The sequence below is a fragment of the Ahaetulla prasina genome, chromosome 2, assembly GCF_028640845.1.
Source record: "Ahaetulla prasina isolate Xishuangbanna chromosome 2, ASM2864084v1, whole genome shotgun sequence".
Classification (NCBI taxonomy): Eukaryota; Metazoa; Chordata; class Lepidosauria; order Squamata; family Colubridae; genus Ahaetulla; species Ahaetulla prasina.
In genome coordinates this window covers 81119122-81147042 of record NC_080540.1, presented here as the reverse complement: position 1 = coordinate 81147042, position 27921 = coordinate 81119122, and the positions used below count along the sequence as shown (strand labels likewise).

The window sequence follows — 27921 nt, the reverse complement described above, 5'->3', positions numbered from 1 at the left end:
TTTCACAAGTGTGGGAGGTTTTTAAGTCACATTACAGCTATAATAAGCTAGGCATGTCTTGTGGCTAAGAGCTGCATAGGCAGTCTTTCTACGCCTCCCATGTGGTAATCACCTTTCAATGATCTGAATTTTAACTGATGCAGTATTTTCACTTCCAGGAGAAAGAGGCTGTGCTTTCTGTGGGGGACTGGGTCATCGTATCACAGACTGCCCCAAGCTGGAAGCCATGCAGACCAAGCAAGTCAGCAACATTGGACGCAAAGACTATCTGGCACACAGCTCCATGGACTTCTAGACTGATTCTGCCTTTTGGCTAGGTGTAGTTTTTGTTTTGTTTTTTTCCCCTGGAAAGGCATCTTTTCTGAAATAATTCCAATGCAGTTTCTGGAACAACTATCACCAATAAGAAGTAGGAAACAGGCTGACAGAAGAGGACTTTTTTCCATTTGGGGCTCTTAATGCTTCTGTCAAAAATATTGATCCTACCTCCCGGTGAAGTGCTAGGCTTGGTTGTCCTATCTCCCACGTTGCCTTCTGTGTGGACATTTTGTGCTAATGTAAGGCAATCACATCACCTTGGTATCTGGAGTTGTACATTCTTTAAAGGCATGCTCCATCCTTTTTTAACACCTGTTTGTTTTTAAGCTGTTCAGTGTACATTTTCTTGAGGGTAGCAGGCCATTGCTGCAATAATTGGTTGCATCAGAGATTGTCACGTGTGCTGGGCAAACATTGCCTAGCTCCTCAGCAGGACCATAATGAGGAGCCAGAGACTCGGTATGTAGTTCACATTCTGCTACTAGTTTCTGGTCACTATAAAAACAGTTTGTATAATTTTTATTTACCCCTTGCTTTGACTCCACCCATCTTATTTTCAGCCATGTTGCTTTCTTTAACCGCTCTGTTTTGGATGACAGCTTCTGCAGCTGCAGAAGAGCTGTTCTTGCCTGCTAAAAGTTGTTGAGTTGAATGTCTCCTGGGACAGTCTGTCTCTCTCGGGACTTTTTGCCTGTTATAACTTTCTGCGTGCTTGCAGGCCCCAAAGAGGAAGTTAGCAGGCAGAGGAAGTTGCCTGCACTATCATACTTACTGACTCATCCCTTGGGCAGCCACAAGAGCTCATCATCTTGACAGTCTCTGTCGCACACTTTATTGGGTTGCTAGCTTGGATCTTACTCCTATGGAACACCCTATGAAAGATGGGTTCCTGTATATTCAGCACCCAAAATTTGGGAAGGTAAATGTGGTATTTTACTTGTAATGGGAAAGCTGATTCTACAGAATCTTGAAGGTGGAGGTGAATGGATTTGTGGGTTTTGTTTGTCTTGTCAAAATCAAGGAAAATTTTCTGTATACTTTCCACCGTTAGGGCTTAAGATGTTAATCTTAGTCGTACAAGGCAGAGCCTGCAGTAGCTGTGATTATCTGGTGTTTATTTTCCACTCTCTTGCTTTATTGTTATTTTGAATTGTGAGTGTACAGCTCTATATTCTGTTGTTTCTGGATATGATTAAATCAAATGACAAATAAAATTAAATGCTGTATACATTAAGGAATGTAGCATAAATGTGTCTGTTGGCAAAATGTGGGGAATTGGCCTGAATCAATCATTCTGAATGGAATATGGACAAGATTACTTTGTAGGGTATGCCTCTGAATGGAGAAACCCAAGCCTAAGGTCTTTGTACTGAGTACCGAGTCCCCCAAGTAGGGGAGACTTGGGAAAGCTCAGACATTTTTAAATTTGAGACACCCATGTTAGACTGGGATAGAGGGAGGTTTGGATCCCTTTGTCCTATTCCCCATCCTCTTCATTTTCCTGTCTCTTCTCAGCTCTGGTGTTGCAGCTACCAACTAATGCAAATACAACCAAAGTCTTCCCAAAAGTAAAATTAGGCAGTGTGAGGTGGGGAAATCACCAGTACAAAATCAAAACGGTTCAGTGATTCTCTCATTTTCAGTCACTTGCCTTATAGGCCAGGGCTGACAGATGTCAGGTGACACCCCCAGGACTGAAAAGAAGCCATAATTTGGTTTTTAGTAGTCTTATCATTTCTTGAAAGTCTGGTGGCTCCCAATGAAGCCAAAATCCATCTCGAAGGGTAAGACCAACTGAAGACTTTCTAACTGGCAATTTTGGTTACTGGTGACAACTGAAACATCAGGGAACTAGATTTCAATCCTCTTTCGTTAATCTCTTATTGTACTTTAAAGTTTGGAAAATGGCTGCTGGCAAGCAAAATTAAATGTCAAGTTGAAGTTGCTTTCTTGTCTTATTGTAACCGCAATGAAAATTTGACTTCATGGAAATGGATATAGGCTAAAATAGGCTGTTACCATTCTAATGGCTGGAGCCTCCAGGCCTCAGTATTATTCCTTTAGTATTGGTGGAAAAATATGTTTCATACCAAACTCTTAACTTGCTTTTAAAATCTCACAGAGATTCTATATTGGGTTACCTAGAGTTCTGTTTTTAAAAAAAATATTTTTATCCCATCTTTATTATTTTTATAATAATATATATCTAATACTCCTTCCTCCTCCTATTTTCTTCACAACAACCCTGTGAGGTGAGTTGTGGCTGAGAAAGAGTGACTGGTCCAAAGTCACCCAGCTGGTTTTCATGCCTAAGGCGGGACTAGAACTCGCAATCTCCTGATTTCTAGTCTGGCCGTTTAACCCAAAATTGGCTAAATTTCATAGCCAACTGAGATGCTCTTTCTAACAGCTTTCTCATATCATGCTCTGCAGAAGTAAACGGCTCATACAGTACACGAAAACTAATATGGTTTGCATAGTGTGAACCGAGCTAACCATTCTTTCTAAAATAAATCATAGTTAAACAACCCACGGCTTAACAATGATTGATTCAGTGTATCCCTTTGATAACTGCTACTCACTGAGGAATTTTACGGGAGGAGCACCAATTGGTGTGGGTGAGTACAATGATAATCCTCATCTACCAGATGTTTATGCTAGCTTTCCTAAATCTGGTGCTTCCCATCTTCTCAACAGTATTTCCATCATTTCCAGACATTTTGTCTATACTTCTCTTAGAATCATTTCCTCTGATTTTAAGCTGTTGCATCAAAAATTAGGTGGGTGGGTATAGAAAATAGCTCAGAACATAGTTAGATTGGCTGAAAATTATTGATGCTGATGGGCAGCAGTTTCATAAGATTTTGACAGATTTTAATTCTGTCTGGAAAAGTTTTGACTATTGAATCTGGGTCAGGGGTCTCCAACCTTGGTCCCTTTAAGACTTGTGGACTTCAACTCCCAGAGTCCCTCAGCCAGCAAAGCTGGCTGAGGAACTCTGGGAGTTGAAGTCCACAGGTCTTAAAGGGACCAAGGTTGGAGACCCCTGATCTGGGGTATTTTATGTTTTAAAGACAAATCCACTTAAGGAAAAGCAGTGCACACACCTTTCTCTGACCGTTTTTGAACAAATTACAGATCTGACTTGCGTAATGGAAATGACTATATTTCACTTGCTCAATTGCTGATCTCAGACTATGGAATGCAATGTCAAAAGGGAAGGGACAGGCATTGGCTGAAGATGAGCTAGAAGATGAGCTGGTCCAATAAATAATAGTTGAGGGCCCTGAAACCATTACTCACTATTAAGTTCTTGGACCAACCCTCTTCATACTATACATAAATGATCTCTGTGACCCTTATCTCAACTTATTGTGTTCTCTTTGCTGACGATGTCAAACTATTTAATACCACTAACAATACTTCTACCCTTCAAGAAGACCTTGACTTTGTTTCCGATTGGTCTAAAACTTGGCAACCCCAAATCTCAACCAGCAAATGCTCAGTCTTACATATTGGAAAAAAGAACCCTAACAACAAGTACGACCCCCTCCCTGTCAAAGACCTTGGAGTTTTCATATCAAATGACCTAAATGCCAAAGCCCACTGCAACTACATAGCAAAAAAGACTCTAAGAGTTGTAAACCTAATTTTACGCAGCTTCTTTTCCAAAAACTCTACACTACTAACCAGAGCATACAAAACATTTGCCAGACGTATTCTTGAATACAGCTCATCCGTCTGGAACCCATACCACATCTCTGACATTAATACAATCGAACGCGTCCAGAAATATTTTACTAGAAGGGTTCTTCGCTCCTCCGAAAACAACAAAATACCTTATGCCACCAGGCTTGAAATCCTGGGATTAGAAAACTTAGAACTCCGCCGACTCCGACATGACCTGTGTTTAACACACAGAATCATCTATTGCAATATCCTTCCTGTAAAAGACTACTTCAGCTTCAATCGCAATAATACAAGAGCAAACAATAGATTCAAACTTAATGTCAACCGCTTCAAACTTGATTGCAGAAAATATGACTTCTGTAACAGAGTTGTTAATGCTTGGAACTCATTACCTGACTCTATAGTCTCTACTCAAAATCCCAAAATCTTCAACCAAAAACTGTCTACTATTGACCTCACCCCATTCCTAAGAGGACTATAAGGGGCGTGCATAAGAGCACAAAAGTGCCTACCGTTCCTGTCCTATTGTTCCCTTCATTATATCAAATTAACATAGTTGTGGCATACTTTTGCTTATATATATTTTTTTCTTTTATGATGTGTTGTTGTTTTATGTCGATGTTTGTGTATACTGTTGTGACAAAATGAAATTAAAAAAAAGTCTATAGTTTTTTGAATCTCGTGATTAGAAATTTACATTTCTATTGACTGCTTTGATCAAGAAAAAAAAAACCACAAATATTTTTGTTTCCACCTGGAAACCGCTTTCTAGACTTCGTGCTTGAGGTAGGAAAAAAAATGAAAATTTAATTTTGGATTTTACCGGTTAGATAGATTTGTTGTTAAATGTCTAGTTCAAACTACCATGTAAAAGTAAAAAATTGTGGTTTGATGTTATTACCCTATTCTACTGCACCAAAGGGAGTTGGAAGTCAATGCCTTTTCTTTCTCCCCCTCCCCCCACATCTTTTCCTTCCCTATTTTTCCTAGTATTTGCTTTTGTATTTTTTTTGTATGTTACATTATAAACCAATACAATTGTTATTTAAAAAAAAGATTTTTTAAAAGTAGGCCTGATACTCGATGAGGCAATTGTACAAATACTTTCTATGCTTATTATAAATGCCACAGAGGGACTATGTAGTAATGAAAAACAAATGTTTGCCTTTTTGTGATTCTATACATTGGCTCCTACTTCTGTGAATAGCTCAGTAGCAGCAGAATCGTATTTTTTTTCTGTTTCTGTGCAGCTACTTCAAACTTACTTTCTTATTTCTCCCTTGAGTGTGCAAATATTTGACTGCAATTGGATTGTTTCCTGGATTGCTTCATTCCCTCATCCCTTTGCCTCCATTCACAGAAGACTTGGCGGAAAGTATGGGTCCAGCTTTTTGCTGACAGTCCCTTTGGTGTCGCCCGTCTTGAGTACTTTGAAGCACGTGATAGTGGTGCAGCAGGAAAAGCAACCCTGAGGAAAGGGGAACGTAAAGTGATTCGTCTCTCGGACTGTGTCTCTGTGGAAAGAGCTGAAGATCAGAGCTCCCCCAAGGACACGGTGCCTTTCTACTTGTGCATGCTGGAACGCAACTGGATGTTCGCAGCAGATCAACCAAACGAATGGATTGAATTCATCTGCCAACTAGCTTTTCAGGTATTGATCAATACAGTGCACTACTGTGTGTAATTGAATAGCATTCACTTGCATCTACTTGAACTGAATTATAGGATGATTTCTGATGCCCAAAAGTTAGCCATACAATAACAATAGCACTTATTTATCACTTCACAGTGTTTTACAGCCCCCCCCCCAAGTAGTTTACTCTTAAGAGTCAGCATATTGCCTCCAACAATCTGGGTCCTCATTTTATCGACCTTGGAAGGATGGAAGGCTGAGTCAACCTTGAGCCGGAGAGAATTGAACAGCTGGCAGTCAGCAGAATTAGCCTGTAGTACTGCATTCTAACCATTGCACCACCATGGCTTTTAACAAGCCGTAATGGAATTGCTCCCCCAAGATTGCTGTTATATTATTCATGGAAGGTTGGATGAATGACTTTCCAACACTAACATTTCAGGATTCCATTCTCATTTCAGTAGCTTCTTGATACACTGCAGGAAGAGTTTTTTGGAGGAGACTGCTATAATAATGAATGTTCTTCATCTACTTATTTTATTTTACTAGTCAATTTTTAAAAATGTACCTCTGCTGCCAAAACTCTTAGAAAACAGAAAAACAGAATAACAGAGTTGGAAGGGACCTTGGAGGTCTTCTAGTCCAACCTCCTCTTTAGGCAGGAAACCCTACACCACCTCAGACAAATGGTTATCCAATCTCTTCTTAAAAACTTCCAGTGTTGTAGCATTCACTAGAGATTCATTAGAGCATTCATTAGAGATTAAACGAACCACATAGCAACATAGTACTGGAAATTCTGGAACTGCTAACCTAACAAAATTATGGTTTCTTATTCACAAGAGGATCCTAGTGATTTCACAGGGTCTTTCTTCCAATGAGAATGTATAGGAATGCAGGTGTAATGTTTATATGGTTCCATCATTTCCCCCCTTTTCAACTTTTTAAATTTGTCTCTTGCCTAGTAGTTTTTATCCCTACACTAATAAATAATACAGCAGACTTTTTCCATAGTTATTATGTTACAAATGAAACCATCAATTTAATTTCTTTGAGTAGGGTTTTCCTATACAAATATTGTAATTGATATGATTAGATAGATGGTAGCTTGCATAGACACAAAAAAGATACAAAGATGAACAACAGGTGTAAAAGTATCGGAATTAAATGGGTAGATCAGTAGCTTGAATTGCATACCAGACTGATAAGGTTTGAGATCCAGTGTAGCAAAGTAGTCAGAGTGTTGCATTAGAAGACCATGGAGACCAGTTTCAAATCAGTACTGATCTCAGACAACTTATTTCACTGGTGGGTGGAAACAATAATAGAGGACCTTGAAATTTTGGAGGAAGTTGGGATCTAAACATACCGAATAATAAGTTGCAGCAAGGGTTGCTGGATATGGAGATTAGAGGTTATGGTAAGGTGGTGATAAAGATGGGCCATTCAAATGTTGCAACTTTGCTTTTATAAGGTAATTATCTGAGAATCCCCCTCATTTCTTTCATTTTTGCTCTGGTGCATATAGAAAAGACCTTCCCAGCCCAGTACAGTTGGAAACACCTCAAGCCCTCAACCCCTAATGGAGGAGAATTCCATCTACTCATCCTGGAAGGAAAGTACGTATTCTGACCCAAAGGTTGGGATGAAGGATCTACAGCCAGCCAGGCCATTAAAGGGGTTAACATTTGCTTGGGTTGACCAAAGAAAAACCCTCTGGAGAAAGCCAAGCTTAACAATTTGCTGTAGCTGAGGTTGCTCTAGAGCAGGGGTCTCCAACCTTGGTCCCTTTAAGACTTGTGGACTTCAACTCCCAGAGTTCCTCAGCCAGCAAAGCTGAATTCTGGGAGTTGAAGTCCACAAGTCTTAAAGCAGCCAAGTTTGAAGGCCTCTGCTCTAGAGCAATGGAAGCTCAATCTATGGCCCCAAAACTGTGGTTATGGATCACAGTTTTTCACCCAAAGCTGCCCTCAGATTATAGGTTTAATTTAATGTGACATATTTTTAATTTTACTTAAGTTAAACCAAATAGTTTTTGTCCTGGTCCCATCCAAATTAACAGGAATGCAATCTCTCCATGCCAAGTGCAGCCTTTCTCCACACAAAGGTTGTTTACCATTGTACTAGACTTTGTTAGTCCACATCTGATTCCCCATGGTGTCAGTGCTGACAAAGATTCTCAAATGGCAAATATCATTATGGAACAAAATAATAACATAAGCATCCACAATATCTTCTGTCCAGGAGACAGTGTCTCAAATTCTACTTTTAAAAGTGAATCCTTAGTTGTGCTCAAGATTTACAACTTAAGTCTTCAAGTTCAGTATTTTTAGCAGTTAGGCTTTTCCTGCTCTCTGGAGCTGATCGCTTTCCTTTGTTCTTCAAGGATGTCCTGTTTATTTTCCAGCTTTTAATGTTATTCTGTGAGCTGTCTAATGTTACATAAACCAGGTGGCTAGTAAGTCTTTTTAAATAAATAAATACATTTGGTTCATCTTGTCAAAGCCAAATAGTCAGCACAGAATGAGAAAGCTTAAAACTTCAGGCATCCATGGTTCTTAAAAAATGATACCAATGCAATCACCAATGAAGGATTATGTAAAGGATTAAGAAAGATTATTAGATAAATAAATAATATGTCTGATATTTTTTCCAACAGTTAGTGAGTTCCCAGTGAGTGTATTTCCAACAGAGGCTTCTGCAAGATGTCAATTGAAAGGGAACTATCTGATGGTCTCTTTACCTGAGCAACTGGTCCTGAAGGATGTGCAGTCTGGACAAGTACAATATAACTGGCCTTATACCTTCCTCCGGAGATTTGGCCAGGAAAAGGTATATAACTGCTTCTTTCTCCTCCCTTTGTTTACGGCAGAAAAGAGGGTCACACATGGAGGGTTTCCTCACTTGTTGAACCACATGAGAGAGTCATCAGTCCTTCAAGTAAACCAGACTAGGAAATCAAAGTTATGAATGCTACTTTTATTGTAGGATTACACAAACAGAATCTTGCAAGTCTCAATGTGCCTCTCCCTTCCTTCATTCCTTCTCTCTGTCTTCAAGAGAACTGGAGAGGGTCAAGTCTGAGATGCTTTTTCAATTTACATTTCTAATTCAGACTCATTTTTTTTTTAAAAAGTCTGACTATTGCCTTGTTTGCATCTCTTCTTCCAGTTCCTCCAGTTGATTCTTACTGCCATCAGTTTCTGTGAATGATACTGACGGGCCCTAATCAGGTCATGAGACCGTCAGCATGCTTCAAAATAACCAAAGCTGTACGTATACATATACAGGCAGTCTTCGACTTACAACAGTTCATTTAGTGACCTTTCGAAGTTACAACAGCTCTGAAAAAAGTGACTTATGACCATTTATGACCGCTGCAGCATCCCCATGATCATGTGATTTACATTTGGATGCTTGACATCTGGTTCATATTTATGACAGTTGCAATATCCCAGGGTCTTGTGATCCCCTTTTGACACCTGACAAACTCAATGGGAAAGCCAGATTCACTTAAAGACCGTGTTACTAATTTAACAACTGCAGTGAGTCACTTAAGAAATGTGACAAGAAAAGCCATAAAATGGGCAAAACTCACTTAACAAATTTTTCACTTAGCAACAGTAAATTCTGGACTTGTCATAAGTCGAGAACTATCTATACTCTTCAAAAGATGCTTCTCACAGGAAGTTTGGCCAGCAGAACCCTAGAACTTTTTTCCCCTATGCCCCCTTGTCACTGAAACATGGAAATTAACAACAGAAACAGGAGGAAGATCAAACAGGAAGTGCTATGGCAAGACAAGACCCTGTGTGCGATATACCTTCGACAGGCAGCTGAGGTGGCCAACGTGGGAAATCCTACCATAGATTGAAAAGGGCTGGACTAAAAGACAGCATTGAGGTGCTGATTATAGCAGCACGCAAGAACAGGCACTCGGCATCAGCTCCATAGAAGCGTTGCTAGGCAAGACGGAGGCACAGACTAATGCAGAGAGGCCTCAGAGGCAGTCCAGCACATAGTGGCAGGATATGAGATCTAGGCAGGAACAACATATACTGAATAGCACAACCAAGTAGCTGGCATTGTGTACAATAGCATCTGCCTAGTGTATGGGTTAGACCCTCCCAAGTCTAGATGTGGGACTTCACAGAAGGCCAGGGCCAAGTTCTTGAGATCCAGGTTGGCCAATTAGACATCCTGGTAGTAGAGAAGGAGCAGAAGACAGCTGTAGTAATAGGTGTAACTGTGCCAAGTGACAGGAATATCATGAAGGAGGAGTATGAGAAGCTGAAGAAGTGCAGGGTCTGAAGAGGGAACTGGAGAGGATATGGAAAGTAAAGGCCAAAGTGGTTCCAGTGATGGTAGGAGCTCTGGGGGCTGTCACTCTTAAGCTGAGAGAGTGGCTCCAACTGGAATAAGATCCAGGAACAAAACCAGAACTCTTGTGTCCAGGAGGGTGCAGTGCTAGGAACAGTTGAAATACTGTGCAGAACCTTCAAACTCCCAGGCCTCTGGTAAAGGATCTGAGATTGAAGAAGGTATATGTCCCCCATAGGGGTGATATGGGATTATTTTGAATATCAATGATCTGACTCCACATAAGACAGATATTGATTTCAGCAGCTAATATTTTATGGATCTGTTTTCATGGATTTGAGATGAAATTGAGCATCACCTGAACATCTTAGTAATTGTGTTGGCAAAATTGAACAAAGGAAATCACGATGACCTATAAAGCTGTATATGACATAGTGCCAGGTTATCTGAGGGACTGCCTTTTTCGTCTGGTGTCACCTGGCTAATTTAATCCATTAGGGTCCTGATTCCTTTGATGAGGGCCATCTATAGTGACCTGGGAAGCTTGCCTTCTGTGTTGTCACACCTTCCTTCTGAAATGAGATTCCTCATGAGATCTAGATTGCTCCCACCCTGATAGTGTTTCAGAGGGCTTTTAAAGGCCTGGCTTTTCTCTTAAGTTCTGGGCTAGGTGATTGGAGCCCCTTACCTGGTGTATGATTTTTTTGGGGTTTTGCTTTGCTGACCAGATTTTCCCTCTTATTGTATGTTTGTTGTTTCGTTTTTATGGTTTCACGTGCCCTGAGTCGATTGGAATCAAGCGGCACCTAAGTCAAATAAATAAACAATTGATAGATTGAGTGCTAGCAATTACCCTAAAAGAATAACCGTTGAAGTTTTCTTTTTCTTCTCTCTCCCCAGAATGTCTTCTCTTTTGAGGCAGGTCGCCGCTGTGATTCAGGAGAGGGCCTCTTCACTTTTAATACTTCACAGGCTGCAGAAATATGCAAAGCTGTCTCAGCTGCAATAGAGCATCAAAAGGCCATCCTTATGGAGGACAACAAGAAAGGTGGGATTTCTCAAGCTCAAGACCATATGCAGAAAGCCGGGCTATGGTCATGGCCCTCTGGCACACAGAGTTTGGACGAAATGCAACCGCTTCCAAAGGGGAGCATGGAAATTAGCCTCTCTAGCGAAAACCACTCTGTTTCCCCAGAGTTTGAGTCTCCTGAACCACCCATCATCTACGCTTCCATTGGCAAGAGCTTTCCTCTCATGTTTCAGCCTTGGGGTAAGACAGAGACAGAATCCCAAGAGCAAGGAGGACAGCTCTCAGACCATCTGTACGAGAACCTGCACGATCTGGAACAGCGTGCCTCTGCCTCAGAATGCCTTGGCTTCAGCTACAGAGACTCCCCTGAGAGCAGCCACAACAATGACCAATTACCTATTTATGATAGTCCTAAAACACACAAGCGCTTGAGCGGCCATCTTACCTCAAGTGCAAGGGCGGACTCCTCTCCGGACAGACAGTGTCCATCTCATCTGCTAGATGGTCAGGAGACTGCAAGTGGAGGCGAAAGGATTGATAGGCCCAAGGCAAAAGGAGCTGGTGCATTCAGACACAAGCTGGTCACCATGCTTAGTAGAGAAGGAGCTGGTGGTAAAAACAAGAACTCTAATCACGTGGACAAGCCTTAATAAACTGCTCCAGCTGAGAGGTCAAGTCGCAAGGCTTGACGTTCTTCTGATCTGCATATCTTTTTATTTTCTTTCTCTTGCCTCATAGCCATAACCTCCAAGCAGGGATAATCTGTGCATGGTGATGGTTTGGATGGAGATAAAATCCTCCAGGCCTGTTCCGTTCCTGGAAGGCTAAGTGGATATCTAACTGGTTTGTGTAAACAATACCATGATTTTAGGCAATCAATAATAACATTTGTTATCTCAAGTGTGTGTTGCTGTAGAATCTTGACTCTTTTCACTCCTTTCCATCTATTACAGATCATTTCACTATATTGCTGGTACTATAGAACTATCAGTTGTAATCATTTTCACATGTAGTGAAGACGATAACTCAGTGTTGCAAGATCTTGGGTTTCTTCCATTCCTGCTTTTATGATCCAAGATTGTACAAATGGGGAAAAAATGGTGTGACTTTGGAAAATTATTGCTAGCTCATACAGAGATGGAAAGACAGTGGTTTAAATATAAATATTTACGCTATTAAATATATAGCTTTATTTTTAATATGGCTTAATATTTAACCTATATAATGTAATATATTGATAGATATTCAAGCTTTTAAATATATAACTTTATTATATATAGCTACTAAATACATAGCTATTCTGAGTATATAAATTTCGCGTAATTGCTTGGTCCTGCTCTTTTATTTCCACCAGAGGGCAGTGTCTTGCTTGCATTTAAGAACTCAGCTTGAGAAGAGATTCTGCATAAGACACTAGGTGGCTGAATTGATGTGGCTCTGATAGCGTCCCCATTCGTCTTAAAACCCTATAAAGCATGGGTGTCAAACTTGTGGCACCACGTCATGTGACATTTTCCCCTTTTGCGGAGCTGGGGTGGGCGTGGCCTGTGCATGATGCATCCAGCCCATGGGCCGCCAGTTTGAAACCCCTGCTATAGAAAAGGCGTCTCCAATCTTGCAATCTTGCTCTGCTGGCTGGGGAATTCTGGGAGTTGAAGTCCTCCAAGCTTAAAGTTGCCAAGGTTGGAGACCCCTGCTACAGAGTGTTAGAATGCAGACAACAGAGTCTGCATTTGAAGCTCTGTTTCCCTTCTGTTATTCCTCAGTTACTGGAATGGCATTTACTCTGAAAATTGAGCCTCAGACGTTTTAAGGCGAGAGTATTATGCATCAAGGAAAACCAAAGCAATAGTTGCAGCTACAATATGCCAAGATAGATCATTCAGGAGTGCAATTCAATTTCATATGTAACTTGAAGCCACCATGCGATTTGCTTATTTCTGAGATAATGTGATACATGGAAATTACACAGATGCCCTTGGCCTGCTCATAAATAATTGCAATTTAATTAGTTAGTGTATTAAGTAGTTAATATAACTGTTCCAACTAATTATCCGTAATAAACAAAAGCAGGGCAACATCGCTAAACAATCCCAACAGTAATTATCAAGATTAATAGTTGCATCCAGAAAGCTTGGCCTCATGGCAACAGTGATAACAGGGGCTCTAAACCAACTTTTTCTTTTTTATATCTATAATTTTTCTTGAAAGTTTTAACAGCAATAGTAATAACTAATGCAATCTAAAATAGAACAGAGTATATGAAAAGAAAAGGCTAAAAGTAGAAGAAAAAAAGTAGGAAAAAAGAAAATATATAAGGAAGCAGCTTCTGATATTCTTCATAGAAATTATAAGTACAATTATATTGTAACCCCTCTGTTTTTAAAGTTACATTACGGCTTTCTTCTTTCTATAATCTATCCTGTCTAATCATCAAAACGTAAATCACTTTCATTTTTATTCAAAAAGTCCATGAGAGGTTTCCAGTCATTAATAAATATAAATATTGTCCTTTCTGTAATCAAAGAAATCAGTTTATCCCCCTCAGCAAGTTCTGTCAGTTTCACCAACCATCCCTCCATGGTGGGTAATGCCAAATCTCTCCATCTTTGCGCATATAGTACACAGTAATCATACATTGAAATAATTTTCCATCTAAACCAGTTTTCTCCACATGCCTAGAGGAGGAAAACATCCAAGAACTGAGAACTCTAACAGAAATGGTATTTGTGAATTTGATTTTGTAATTGCCTAACCTTTTATGAATATATTTCTTGGTATGTATTTGGATGAGAATATCCCATTTTTTATCTTTAGAAAAATAATAGTTTTACAGTGTCTTTTGATTAATAAGTTGGAACACCAGCAGTTCGCTTTGACAGTGCAAAAGATCAGAGAGAGAAGAGGCAACTATTGTGCAGCACTGGGAGAGAGTTGCCATGTAGATGTTTGGTTCTGTGAAAAGCTCTAAGTAAGATCAGTCTTATACACACACAAAAAAGGAGGAATCTTGGCTTTTAGGTTTATAAATTTGCCTTTTTTTCTTAATGGAACTCTAATAGAGAGCCAGTTTAGTCACTCTAGTGGTTAAGGCACCACGTTAAAAAGGCAGAGACCATAGGTTCTAGCCATGAAGGCGAGCTGGGTAACTTTGGGCCTGTCACTATCAATCCAACGCACTTCACAGAGTTGTTGTGGAGAAAATAGGAGGAGGAAGGTGTGTTGAATATGTTTGCTGCCTTGAATTATTTATAAGGATAATAAAGGCAGAATGCAAATAAATAAATAGCCATCAACCTGAGCCTAATAAATACATCCAGAAGAAAGGATATGAGCCTATGAATTAGAACATCAACATGACTAATAACCGTAGTTTAATTAACAAACCATATGGAGTTTATTGCAGCATAAACTTAATGGACTAGAGTGCACTTCGATATGCAAACCATACAAGGTTGGTGTGTGAACTACAGAAATATAGAATAAGTGTTGCCACAGTGGGTCAAAGCCACAAAACCCACAGAACAGCATATATATATATGAAAATATATATCATATTTTCTATGAACATCCCACATATACATACCCACAAATACATGGATATGTATATATATGTATACATCTGTATACACAAACATTAATAGTACAGTACAGTATGCTATGATCTGTTTTGGATTGTTTCAAAAGAAAGGGTACAAAAATAAACTTTAGAGCTGTAGTGCTTTGAAACAGACCAATCCTAAAATATAGGCCATCTGTCAGCTCTGTGTAGAAAAATAGCTCTGTGTAGAAAAATAAGGGAGGTTCCCCCCCCCCCCAAGAGCTCAGTTTACAGGCTGCAGCAAACACACGGAGTGGATAAAAGGAAGACTTCCTGTTGCCACCATCTGAACACAATAATGGAGCCACTTCCTGCTTTCCTTGACTAAGCAAATCCAGATGTGCTCCCTGAATAGAAGCAGCAGGCAATTTGCTGCGAACAACTCCAGGCCTCAGTAAAAAGGACGACAGGCCCTGCTCTGCCAGTGCAGTAGCTAGTGATAGCTCAAGAATCAGTCACAAATCAATAAATCACGAGGGATAAGGCTGCGAGTCACTACAATTTATTATTCAATTATTTCAAATGAGTAGGATAAGGAGAGAGCCCAGGTGCAAGCTTAGAGGTAACGTTTCTGTTCGACCAACACAAATTTATGTTAGGATGGTTTCCATTTGGATGGATCTCATGCATAAGGACAAGTATCCTGGCTGCTGCACTATCAGCTTTATCCAGCAGAGGGGATGAGCTGATCAGCTCCTTCAGCTAATAATATATTATAGGGCCACATGGTCCTCAAATATTCCCATTTGTTATAAACTCAGCATGTCCAGAATAACAGAGTTGGAAGGGACCTTGGAAGTCTTCTAGTCAGTTCCAGACAAGTGGCTGGCCATTAATTCACTAGTTAATTATTCCCATTGTTATGAAATTTCTCATTAATTCTAGGTTGTTTTTCTCCTTGATTAGTTTCCATCTATTGCTTCTTGTCCTGCCGTCAGGTGCTTTGGAGAATAGCTTGACTCCCTCTTCTTTGTGGCAGCCCCTGAGGTATTGAAACACTGCTATCATGTCACCCCTAGTCCTTCTTTTCACTAGACTAGACATACCCACTTCCAGCAACTGTTCTTCATATGTTTTAGCCTCCAGTCCCCTAATAAACTTTGTTGCTCTTTTCTGCACTCTTTGCAGAGTCTCTACATGTTTTTACAGTATGGTGACCAAAACTGCATGCAGTATTCCAAGTGTGGTCTTACTAAGGCTTCATAATACTAATATTTCACATGATTTTGATTCTATCCTTCTGTTAATGCAGCCTAGGATTGTACTGGCTTTTTTGGCTGCTGCTGATTGTCCACTTGAACTCCAAGATCCCTCTCACTTCTCTTAGGTTTCACCTAATCTGCACATGTAATGTACATTTGGGTTTTCTCGCCTAAGAATAAAACCTTACTTTTCTCTACATGGATTTTCATTTGTTAGACAGAGCCCAGTGTTCAAGCCTGTCGAGATCCATCTGGATCTTAAGCTAGAACAAAGCTTGCTGGTAATTCAACAACTTAAGTGTCAAAATATAGCCAGCGATGATGCCGCATCCATTAACTTTGGGATACTGGAGTGAATATGAGACAATATATGTCTGGCTAGAATTAATGAGAATTATTGCCCAACATCTGTAGGATCATGTACACAGTATGTTTCACCCTTCTGCACCAACTGGTTGGGTTGTAAAGTGTAATTTAAGAAGGAGGTAAGAGAAGTGAAACCAATCAATATTTTAAAAATGAGTTTTGTTACTGGCATGTGAGTTACTGAAGAGGATTGTAAAGTTATTTCCACTCCAGAGCTCCAGTTTCTTTTCTGTTTACTGACTCTTCTAGAAGACCACAAGCAGAGGATAATTAAGCTTGAAATGGTGGCTATTAAAGGAATTGGCTTCAGGATTGTGTTAGACCTCCCTGTTTCTTTAGTCACTGTAAACTTTGCTCCTCCTCTCCCAACTCTGTAGCTTTTTGATTTTGTTTTTACTTCCTTTCATTGCCTTTTCCTCCCCTGGAAGCAGTTTTATAATAATTCTGAATTCAGATCTTAACATCTGGGAAGTACATAGCTGCAACCAGTGGTGGAATTCAAATTTTTTACTACCGGTTCTGTGGACGTGGCTTAGTGGGTGTGTGATGTGGCTTGGTGGGCATGGCAGGGGAAAGATACTGCAAAATTCCTATTCCCTTCCCACTCCAGGGGAAGGATACTGCAAAATCTCCATTCCCACCCCGCTCCAGGGGGTTACTGCAAAAATCTCCATTCTCACCCCACTCTGGAGCCAGCCAGAGGTGGCATTTGCGAGTTCTCCAAACTACTCAAAATTTCCACTAGTGGTTCTCCAGAACCTGAATAGCAACACTGGCTGCAACAGAATAAATTGTGAGCGTATATACAGACCTCAGAACCATCTTTTAATAAGCCCATTCTGGGAGAAACTAGGATGCCCCTTTTTAATGCTAAAAACTAGTTTTCTTGCACTCTCTCAACAGCTATAGAATTACATAACATGTTCCCTACAGGTACAACAGTACCTAAGTTAAACATATTATACACGCGTAGTCATTATGTTCTCTTATGCTATTAATGTTAATTAATGTTAATGTTAATGGAGTATAATCCATAGGACTATACCTATGGATGTCAACATTTCGTAATTAAAACAGTATAATTGGATTCATGCATAGCTCTAAATCATAGTTTGCTTAATTGTGATTCATTCAACGTGCTGCCATAAATTACAGCTTACATATTCAGTAATTAGTTTTACCTAACATGCTAAACCAAATACAGGTAGTCCTCGAGTTACGATCACAGTTAAGCCCAACATTTATGTTGCTAAGTGAAACATGTTGAGCGAGTTTGCTCCATTTTATGACTTTTTTTTACCACAGTTGTTAAGTGAGTCATTGCATTTGTTAAATTAATAACACGGTTGTTAATTGAGTCTGGATCAGGGGTGATATTCACTTACCTTCGCTACCAGTTCGCAAATGTAAGCGTGCGTGCACACACTTTGCTCACATGCACCACCTCTGCGCATGCACAGACCCTTCCGCACATGCGCAAAGCATCAAAAACGGGACATGATGACGTCCGGGCGGGTTGTCACCAGCCGCCGCTACTGGCTCATGTGATCCAGATAGAACCGGCTGAATACTACCACTGGACTGGATCCCCCATAGACTTTGCTTGACGGAAGGTCACAGAAGGGAATCACATGACCCTGGGACACTGCAACCATCATAAATACAAACCAGTTGCTAAGCATCTGAATTTTGGTCATGTGACCACAGGGATGCTGTTTTGGTCATAAGTGTGAAAAAGTCATGTCGTTTTTTTCAGAGCTGTTGTCTTTGGTCATTAAATGAACTGTTATAAGTCGAGGACTGCCTGTGCTTTACAGTATATAGGAGAGGCAGATGTCCTTTCAAACCATGTAAAGGAATCACTCTGAGCCATAAGAAGGGTCATTTCTTCGTGACTGGATTTTATCAAACACCAGCAGTAGAAAGAATCCATCTGGAAGTGAGGGCCATTCTGCCTGACCCAGCAACCCCATTCACCATCACGTCTGCTGTGTTTTTCAGTCTCTGCTTCTTGGCAAGTCACAAATATCTTTTGATAGGTAGAGTGAATGTTATATTCTGTCCTTTGAACCTAATAGTCAAACAGCTTGAATGCCAGCGAAGAAGCCCGGATATCTGGGATTGCAGAGAGTAGAAACTTTGATGTTTTTTTTATCGAAGCAGTTACTTGTCACCTGGAAATCAAACTAGTTATGAAGGACTGTTGCAAAAGTGTAGTAGATAGTGTGCAAGGTTGCCATGAATTGTGCAGTGAATGTAAGAATACATGGAGGAGCTAAACAGATGTCAGCACAATTTTATTGTTGCTATAAAACCAATAGCTTCTTAATAAATGAAATAATTCCTTTCCATTGAAGAAAAGGGAAAAAATACTATAATTCCCTTTGTAATTCAGAAGCCCATGTACTCCATACACATTGGCTGGCCTCTGACCTCTGTTGTGAAAGTAGACCTGATATAACTAGTTTAGGTATCTAAATATTTCAACTCCTTACATTTCATTTCATTTCAATCCCTAAATTTTTATTTATAGGAAAGCACCAAGTTAAACTGAGCTATAAGCATAACTACCTCTCTTCTGCTTTTTAAAATATGTATGAGCCTAATTTACCAGATTTATTCTTTTCAAAATGTAAATTAAAAAAAAAGTACTACTGTTTAAAAAATTGTATATTCTATGAAGATTGCACATGCTCAAAAGTGGAGGATTTCAGCAGGCTTATGAGAAACCAGTCCTTTGCAAATAAACAAAATAATTGAGAGAACTTCCTTAAAAACATAACCAAATGACTGAGCTTATTAAATTACAGTATCATATAATGCAGAGGGACCGTTAGACTAAAAAAGAGTGTATCTGAGCTACTGGCCAACATCCGAATTCTGCATTTTCTTCTTTTTGCATGTAGACATGCAAAAATAGCCTGATGCTCCTTTCCTTTCTGGTAGCACTGAGACTTACTTTCAAAATCATCAGTTTCCACATAATAATTCTAAATAAATAGATTACCCACCATAAAAGGTCCCACAAGCCACTAATTTACCATTACAGTGGACATGCAGGTCCAATTAATTTGATATTTACCCTGTGGTAAGATGGGCTACCAATAAATAAAAAAAATATGCATTTGATAAATACCGTAAATATTTTTAACAGCAGCATTCAGGATTTCAGAGCTTACAATCTAGCATGGTGGAAGCTGGAGAGCCACACTGTGCCACTGTGTCCCTCACACATCTCCTTTGGAAAGAAAACTTGGTCTGTTTTGAACAGACCTGAAAATGGGCTTTTGTGTTTTTGGCAAGGTGAGTGCTCGGCAGCAGTTGGGAGAATGGAAAGCTCATTGCTAGAAGTTTGACAGAAATATTAAACTATAATATTTATAATGTAATATAAATATAAATAATATAATATAAACTAATAAAGCAAGATATAGGCCAGGTAGAATTGGATTCAATTGTTAACTCCTCTGTCTTATTAGCCAAGTTTACACATTGCACTCTAAACTAGTTAGTCAAATTCGTACTCCATGCAACTAAGTTTGCTTGCTTTAGATTGTGAGAGCACCTACTATTGTGCTATATTGTATGAACCCAGATAATTGTGATTAATTCAATAAACCTAAACTGTTTAGCATGATGTATAAATCCAGTTTATCAGCTTGATTCACAGAACACTAAATCAGAAACCATGATTTATAATACCTTAACAGCTAAAGTACACATTGTATTAAGGCAAAATTTAACAAATCACAGTATGACTTAACCATGCTATGCAGATCAAGATAATGATTTACTTTGGAACAGACTAAACTGCTTTGCAAGGCTTGGGGGAGGATATCATTGGAAGAAAAAATATATCACAATCACTTTAGAAGAATGGTAGGATTAAAAATGAATAAATTTAGCAGTTTACTCCCACACACTTGCAACATTTCGTGGTTGAAAAATCAAAGGTAAACATGGTTCTCAGCCATCGTGGTCTTGCCGTCTTGTTTGTTTAGTTAGACTGAAGCAAATGAAGCAAGATCATAGATTCTTGCCTACTATAAAAATCTATGGATATTTAATAAATACAGTATTAGCCTATTTTGGAGACCTTCCCTGGAACGAACTGGCTTCTCAACAAACTATGTTATTGTTTACAGGATAAGATATCTGTAAAGCGTGAGCTTTGTCATCTTCTTTCTAACATGACAGTTCATTCTGAGAATTGTGAATCACAGCATTTTGCCTTAAATAGAAAAGAAAGCAACTGGAGATTTGCCTTATTCAGCTATGCAGTTGCATTGGCCCAGTAATTTTTCCTGGTTTGCGCTGGCTTTTAACTCCTCAGTAGGATGTCCTCTGATGACCTTCATATAATATTGATAGAACTGGTGTGTATGTATAAATCCATATGTATTGATTCTATATGCAGGATTATAGATCATTTTATATGCTTTATAATTTTGTATGCTACTTTCAAGTTTTTGCTATTTTCTTTGGTCATTTGCATCTCTAAAGTACTTTTCCCTGTAATCTTTCAAGATTTGTGAAAATAAGAAATGAAATACTTTTTGTACTATAAATAAATCTTTAAAGATTTTCCTCAGAAAACCACACCTAAGGCCACCCTTTCCGACATAGTATAATCCTTTTACAGAAAAGTAAAAACCTTTTCTTGTACTTTTAAGGTACTGGTACATATATTTTTCATCTTGGGGGAAGATTTTGAGAGGAGAGCTAATTGAAAATGGCTGCAGTGGAAGGTCATTAATTCATTATGTGAACAGAAGGGGAAGAAATAGTTATGGGCACACAAGTTGAACACTGCAAATAATTGAAGCTATGAAATTTCTAATGAACTTCTTTTTCTCTTCAAAAAAGGATTATGGCAGATTGCCCTAGGAATTATAAGCATGCAAAACAAAATCCCAGAATCACTAGAACTTGTAGACAAAGCCACAGATACAGATACAGTAGCTATTCTTCATGTGACCAAAATTTGTGCCATGATCCATCAAATGACTCCCAAAATTGGAACAGTGACAAGCTGCATAGTTCCTGAGCTTTACCTGGATCTTACCAACATGCTCTTCATGCTAATGTTTTGCTTGCTTTGTTACATTCTTACTGTAAATTGGTTAATGATCATAACAAAGATGTAATTTGGAAACAAAGCAGTACATAGCTTCAACAGATACACCCTCATCACAATTGTCTGAAGTTAGTATAACTGTTGTAGCTCCTGGAAGCAGCTCAGGCATTATAATTTTCAGAGGTGTTGAAAATTCATTAGAAAGCTTTGAAGTCTTTCCAAATTGAGAGTTTCTACTGCTAATAATAATTTTGAGATTACTATCCAGTAATTTTGTCTTCCCTAAATTTTCTTTGTTAAGAAAAAATGTGAAGAAAACTCTGGGAAAGCATGGGTGGGTTGCAAAAATGATATTCCCATTCGTTTCAGTAAATTCAGTGCAATTAGGGTAATTGGCCAATAAAAAGCTAATTTATTAATACCTCTACTTTCTGTACAGAAATTCCTGCCTCAGAACCTTGAGAAGCTACACGAAATTGAATCTCACTTGTAAAGAATAGATGTGTGATACCCTTTATAAAACCAGGACCAGCTTAATTGTTTTCTACTTCATCACACTCAGGCAGAGAGAACAGTCTTGCTTTTTGGTCAAAGCTAGATTCCTGTGCGAACTGCAAAAGTTCTGCAGAGGCTTTATCCCAAAAATGGTGATGTATCATTTTAGTTTTTGCTCATGCAGGGAACTAGTCCAGTCTTGCTCATTGTTTTCAACATGGAAATGTCCCTTAAACTGTACCACTTAAAAGTAATTGCCTTACATGATATAAACCTGAGCTGGCTTTGTGTATGTCAGAACCATTGTGTACGATTTTTCTGTACACAAAAGCCCATACATTTAGGGGAGACAGCTTACTCCACCTAATGATGAACCTTTTTAATTTGACTCAGGGTCAATACATAAAAATAGTTTATTTGGCACCTTTAACAACTTGGTGCTTGATAACAATTAGATCAAATCCATTTTTATGATCTGGAACAGTGCACATGTAGGCAATAAAGAATCAAGTAGGGGGAAAAATTTCACCATGTTCAGGAGAGGTTGAGAGTTTGGCCTGATCGGAAATTGCAAACAATGGCTTTGCAGTATGCTGCATTCTCATTGCTGGGAGTCCCTTTGGAAGAGGAGTCTCTTGTGTGCCTGGTTTTGTGTGTTGAAGTACTCTGGCATCTATTATTTGCCTTCTCTAGGGAAAGTACTGCAAATGTAAGGGTCATGCGAGCTATTACCGATTACTTTATATGGCATGTTTTCTGACTTTGGAATGCTCTACTGTACCAAAGTCTTAATTCTATCTGGGCCACTTCCCAGACTGCCCGCACATCAGATTAAGCAACTCTACCCAGGGAGGGAATAAGATGGACTGTGGAAACAATCCCCCCAGTTTCAAAACCTTCTCCCCCAAACCCCCTAAGAGTTTGCTTTCTTGTGGTTAGGTATTACTGTACAATGTCACCTTTAAAAAAAAAATAGAAACAGCTTACAGATGGTTTAAGTCAGTCAGTGCAGAGATCTTCACTCATTAGTTGTGTGAAGCAACAAGTATCTCCTGAGCATATGTAAAGTTTCTGTTTTCCTCCAGAAAGAGCTCCCCCCACCCACCCCCAATATATCCAGGCGTTCTCTATTTTCCTGTGTTCAAATACGGCAACCCTAAGTCATCCCGCAGACTTGGAAAGGGAGCAGCCACGATTTCCTGGGCTTCTTTCTTCACAAGAAAGATTTTTTTCAAGACCCGGCTAGCAGCCGAATGTCAACGGGGCGCGCCCCACCTCTCCACCAAAGGGGATCGCCTTTCTTGCTTATCCAGTCCCACAATCGCCGGGCTTGGAAGTCATCGGCGGCGACTGCGGCCGCGCCCTCGCCGGCGACATCACCCCCAGCAGCAACTCCAGGGGGAGCCTTCGCGCCGAGGAGGCGCTTGCTCCCACCACCGCGCATGCGCTCTCTCACCAAAAGGCGCTCAGGGGGCTTGGCTGAAAGCTGAGCAGGCGGAGCTCTCTTATCCCGGCCGGAGAGGAGCGCGAGGTCTATATATATATATATATATATAAGCTCGCTCTCGTCTGCGCGGCGGCGAGCGCGCTGGAGCATTTAGTGGCCTCTTCCGTGAGATCCGAGGCAGGGAGACTGCCGTGCGCGGGCCCTGCAAGGTAGGTAGCCCACTTTATGGGGGAGACGGGAAGGCGGTAGATTTGGCCTTTCTGGGAGAGCCTTAAGGCTGCTGTAGCCTCGGGAGGGGAGGGTGGAGAGACTGGCCACTGAACTAAGTACCGAGATGTGACTTGGGTCTCCGTTGTAGCCCGGGTCGCGCTGTAGCGGTGCAAAGCGACCGTCCTTGAGCAAACGGCGGTGGGTCCCCGCTTGCTTTCCTGGGCTTTCTCGCACCTCTTTTCCTCCTTTCCCCACCCCGCATCTTAAGCGCGTGTCCCGGAGATGGAAAAAGCCGGAGTACCAAGTAAGTCATCCAGAGGCTATCCTTCCCTTCCCGTCCCCCCCCCCCGCCCCGTTTCTATTTTGCCGTCGAGGGCCAGACCCGATGCAAAGCACGCGTAGCCTCGGCGGCTCGTAGTCCGGGTTGCTGCGACACTGTCAGGGGCTGTTTGCGCGGCCCTTGTGGCGTCTGCTGCGATGGGCATGAGCTTTTTTAGCTCCTTGGATGTTACCGGCTTCCCCGGCTTCCTGTGCCGGATCGGAACGCCCCGTTTTCTGGGAGTCAGCGGGGCCGCAGACGACGGCCGGGTCTCCTCTCAATCGGGCTGTAGATCCCGCTGCGGCCGAAGGAGAAAGTGGCATCGGGAGCTTTTGGTGAAGGAGGAAACCTGAACATTTGCCTTCCCTGAATTTAACTATTCCGGTCTGTTGGACTACATGCTTCGCCCCAGCCAACGCTGCCATTGGTTAGGGATGATGAGAGTTTTGTTACCCAATGCATCTGGGCTGCTCCAAGGTGTGGGTGTTTCCTGTGTACAGTAGTATTGGGTCACAGGTTTCCTCCAAGCAAATGGACCTTTCCCTGTTGTCATTTATATTAGGGTATCTTTGATACTTAATACTGTATTGTAACATTTAGAAGAACCCAGCTCCAGGTGAGCTGTGAATAGTGTGGCTTTTGTAATGGGCCTGAGGTGGGGTGCTATTAAGATGGTAAATCATAGCACCCTCTGCCATTTTAATTATAGGACTTTTTTTAAAAAAAATCTGAGGGTGAATAGATTTGGAAGGGATATTGTGATAAATAGCCCCCTCTAAACAAACAATATATCTTCGAAAACAAGACAGTAGGAAGAATCCTAGTTGTTCTTTAGAAATGTTCACCCACGATCTAGAATTCTGAACAAAATGATCTTTTGATCTTATGTAGTGTTTGGATAGCTTTAAAAAATTGTTCTATCAGGGGAACAAATCAACTAAACAACATAGGTATCATATATGTGTGTTTCTTTCTTACTCTGTGACCTCAACTTGTGATGTGAAGGGACATCCTAACCAAAAGAAAGTTCAGTTCCCATGTGTCAAAGTTCTTTCTTAATTTTAAGGAAAGTGTGGTTGATCAGGGCTATTGCATTATTAAGTCATTTATCTTAAACAGCAAGATTAGTGAGGAAAAAGATTTCCCAATTGGGGTTGGGATTAATACTCCCTGGCTATTGCTCATCTGGTTCTTTCCGTTTGGGAGAACTGCCAGCTGAATCCACATAATGAATAAACTTCTTTTGGAGAAGTGTAGGGTTAAAGGGGGAGAAAGGAAGCCTAGTCATTCTCCATGTCTTCCATTGCCCTCCACTCCAAAATGACCTTACTCTGAAAAGATGAAAGTTCTGACGGGTGCAAACATTAGGGATTTTAAACATGCTATCTCCTGGGACAGATTTTTCCTCCTTGAAGTTGAGAGATTTGTGTGCAAAACAAACAAACAAACAAAATCCATTGGGTCACTTTCAGTTAGATAATGAAATAAGAGATATGTTTTCCTTTCCCAAAGTGAAGGGGGAAAATAGGAAGGGAAATTTCTTTTTTACTTCTAAAAGTTTTATTACAGAGGAGTATTTTTGTGTTAAACTTTGCAAGGGAGTTGGAGACTATTATTAAAAACTAAAATTCTATTGACTTTTTATTTAGTGCTGGTAAATATATGGAAAAGTATCTGCCTTTTTTTTTTTACAAGCACAATGGACTCCAGCATTGCTGAGTGATTTTACTTTCAAGACAGTACAGTAGTGCTTGGGTAATTTTATCATTCTCTTCTGCTTCAAGGCAGAAGCCTCTCCTTATTTCCTGCTTTTTAGTTAATGCCTGTTGGTGGATTGATTAGCTTTCCAGTTTAGGTTTGTATTCTACTTTAGGATCCTTGGATCATTAGTGATTCTAATGGGGATTGAGAAGGGGAAGCCAAGCAAGTGATGAAATGTATGACTGACCTCATGAAATGAACTCTCTGACTTATTTATGTGCTGTATGTCTGATGGGACAGAGTTTATCTCATGATGTTGGTATGTGTGTTACCATTTCCTTGTCAGAGTCGTTACCTGTAGATGCTATGCTATGGTCAACTTCCTTGGTGCAGCTCTTGGTGCTCTTTGAGCTTGGTTATTTGCTTTCAAATGCTTCATTACCTAACTAGGTAACATCATCAGTGCAAGTCATATTTGGGCAATGAAAGCACCAAGAATTCCACAGTTCGGTCCAGAGTTACAGATATTCTCTTATATTGGAACTTCCTTCGTGCCAGTCTATTACTCTGCCTTGCCTGACTTAAGTTTTTGAAAGATTCTAAATTTAAAGCACAGGGATGGGCAATCTGTCAATGGCTCAGGACATTTGGGAAGGCTATAGGGGGACCCAGCCTGGAATTCAATCCTGACCGACTCAGTCTTCCATCCTTCTGAGGTCAATAAAATGAGGACACAGATTGTTGGGAGTAATATGCTGACATTGTGAACTGCTCAGTGAGTGCTTGGGGACGAGATTGTGGAAGTATATTTGTCAGTTTACTTTTTGATAAATGAATTGTTTTATGATATATATGATATGATACATATCAGGGCAGTCATCTTGGGAAAACACTAGTAACATACACAAAAATTTCAAATGTACTTGTCAGCTCCTAAAAAATTGTTAAAGCCTGCTTGAATATAATTTCTTCCTTTCAACTTTAATGCTAATTTCAACACTTTAAACGTTCCTCTCAGCCAGGATAGATATGCATGCTTGTTTAGAATAACATAATGAAATGATTTCTGATTCATGTAAACAAATACATTTGTTATTCTTTAGAAATGCCAGAGTGCTTTGAGGGAAGCAGGATCTGTTTCTGGAATCTCTGTAGTTCCTGTCTCCTTCTTTTTCAGCAGACAAATCCTAACAGTGCCAGTTGGTGTATGTAGGTATGTTACCCTATCCAACTGACACATTGCTTCAAAACTTGGTCACTATGAGAAAAGCATAGAGATTAATAAAGCAGAAATCTGACTGTATGAAAACCTGTCTGCTGACGAGTGTTCTCCTGCATTTAGAGAGAGTCTTTCTTTTTCTCAGCACCTTGATTCACCTTTATTTCTCCATATCCAGTACGTTTTATCACAAGGAGAGCTGATTATATTATTATAGTTTTCTAACTACAAAAGCAAACAGTACTCCAGTCAAGAAACTACCAACTCAGACAAACAAGCTAACAGTAAACAACAACCCAGTCAAGGAGCCACCAAGTCTGCCCCCACGAAAAGTGACAGGACAAGCCGCTAGTGTATAAAATGAGAGCAAACCCCACTCCCTTACTTGCACTGATAATGTTACTTAGTTGGTAATGAAACATCTCCAAGAAAACAATCAAGCTCAGAGAGCACCAAGGACCACATAACTAAAAAGTCCTAGTTTGTGTAGTTCAGTGTTTCTCAACTATGGCAACTTTAAGGTAGCTGGACTTCAATGTCCAGAATTCCCCAGACAGCATATTGTCTGGGGAATTCTGGGAGTTGAAGTCCAGACATCTTAAAGCTGCAAAGGTTGAGAAACACAGACGTAGCCTGAGACTGCAAATGCTGAGTAACACAGGATGCTACCACTCTTCACCCTGGTACTCTTGGCTGAGGATGCTCTGGTGAGTCTGAGGATGCTGTAGAAACCTTGCACCGGGCAGTCAAATAACTGATGAGTGAGCTCTTGTTGTGAGGCATAAGACATTCTTCCTGCCCGCCCAGGCATGTTTTGCCGACTCAGGTTTGGGAGGAGGTGGGAGAAATCTAGGCTCTTAGATTCTTCCAGCAAAGCATGTTCCTCTGCGATTCCCAAGGAGAGAAGGTATTAAAACTCTTGGAAATGTTCCAAGCTGAAGCACCCCAAGGGTGCAAAGGAAAGAATAGTTCAAGCTTGTATACTGCTGCTGCCAGAGGTTTTTCTCAGGGAGCGGATGGGGGTCATTCTATCCCCCCGCCCCCCCACCGTTTGTCTTCACGATATACTCTTCCATCCATCCTGCATTAAAAGAAAGAAAATGTTTTGGGTGTGGGAGTACATTTTTCATTTTTCCTTCTGATTTGTCCTGATTTCTATTAGATCAAATAAGAACGAAGTTGACACTTGGAAGAGTTCCCAGTGAGTGCTGCAGTCTTGATGAGCAAGCCTTGGAACATGACAGTAATGCTTGCCTTATATAGACAACGAACCGCCTGTGGGAAATGGAGGAG

The 27921-nt window shown here is 40.3% G+C and overlaps 3 protein-coding genes across 6 annotated transcripts in view; all 3 read left to right on the top strand.

Moving 5' to 3' along the window:
• DDX41 (DEAD-box helicase 41) overlaps window positions 1–1552 on the top strand; it is a 31111-nt gene extending 29559 nt beyond the window's left edge. The window contains exon 17 of the mRNA XM_058169406.1: window positions 159–1552. Within this exon, the coding sequence (XP_058025389.1) occupies window positions 159–295 (137 nt within the window). The 3' untranslated portion in view covers window positions 296–1552. The remainder of the gene's footprint in view (window positions 1–158) is intronic.
• DOK3 (docking protein 3) lies at window positions 1105–11891 on the top strand. Its single transcript, XM_058169407.1, has 5 exons — window positions 1105–1237; window positions 5369–5659; window positions 7170–7260; window positions 8301–8473; window positions 10862–11891. Exons 1-5 carry the CDS (start codon window positions 1181–1183, stop codon window positions 11639–11641), a joined length of 1392 nt encoding a protein of 463 aa, XP_058025390.1. The 5' UTR covers window positions 1105–1180; the 3' UTR covers window positions 11642–11891.
• Window positions 11892–23185: 11294 nt separating this feature from the next.
• The window catches only part of PDLIM7 (PDZ and LIM domain 7), a 62960-nt gene continuing 58224 nt past the window's right edge, over window positions 23186–27921 (top strand). The window contains exon 1 of one of the 4 annotated variants that reach the window (XM_058167619.1): window positions 23186–23388. The gene's annotated coding sequence lies outside the window, so the exon portion shown is untranslated. The remainder of the gene's footprint in view (window positions 23389–27921) is intronic. The other 3 variants (XM_058167616.1, XM_058167617.1, XM_058167618.1) reach the window with 3 other exon arrangements.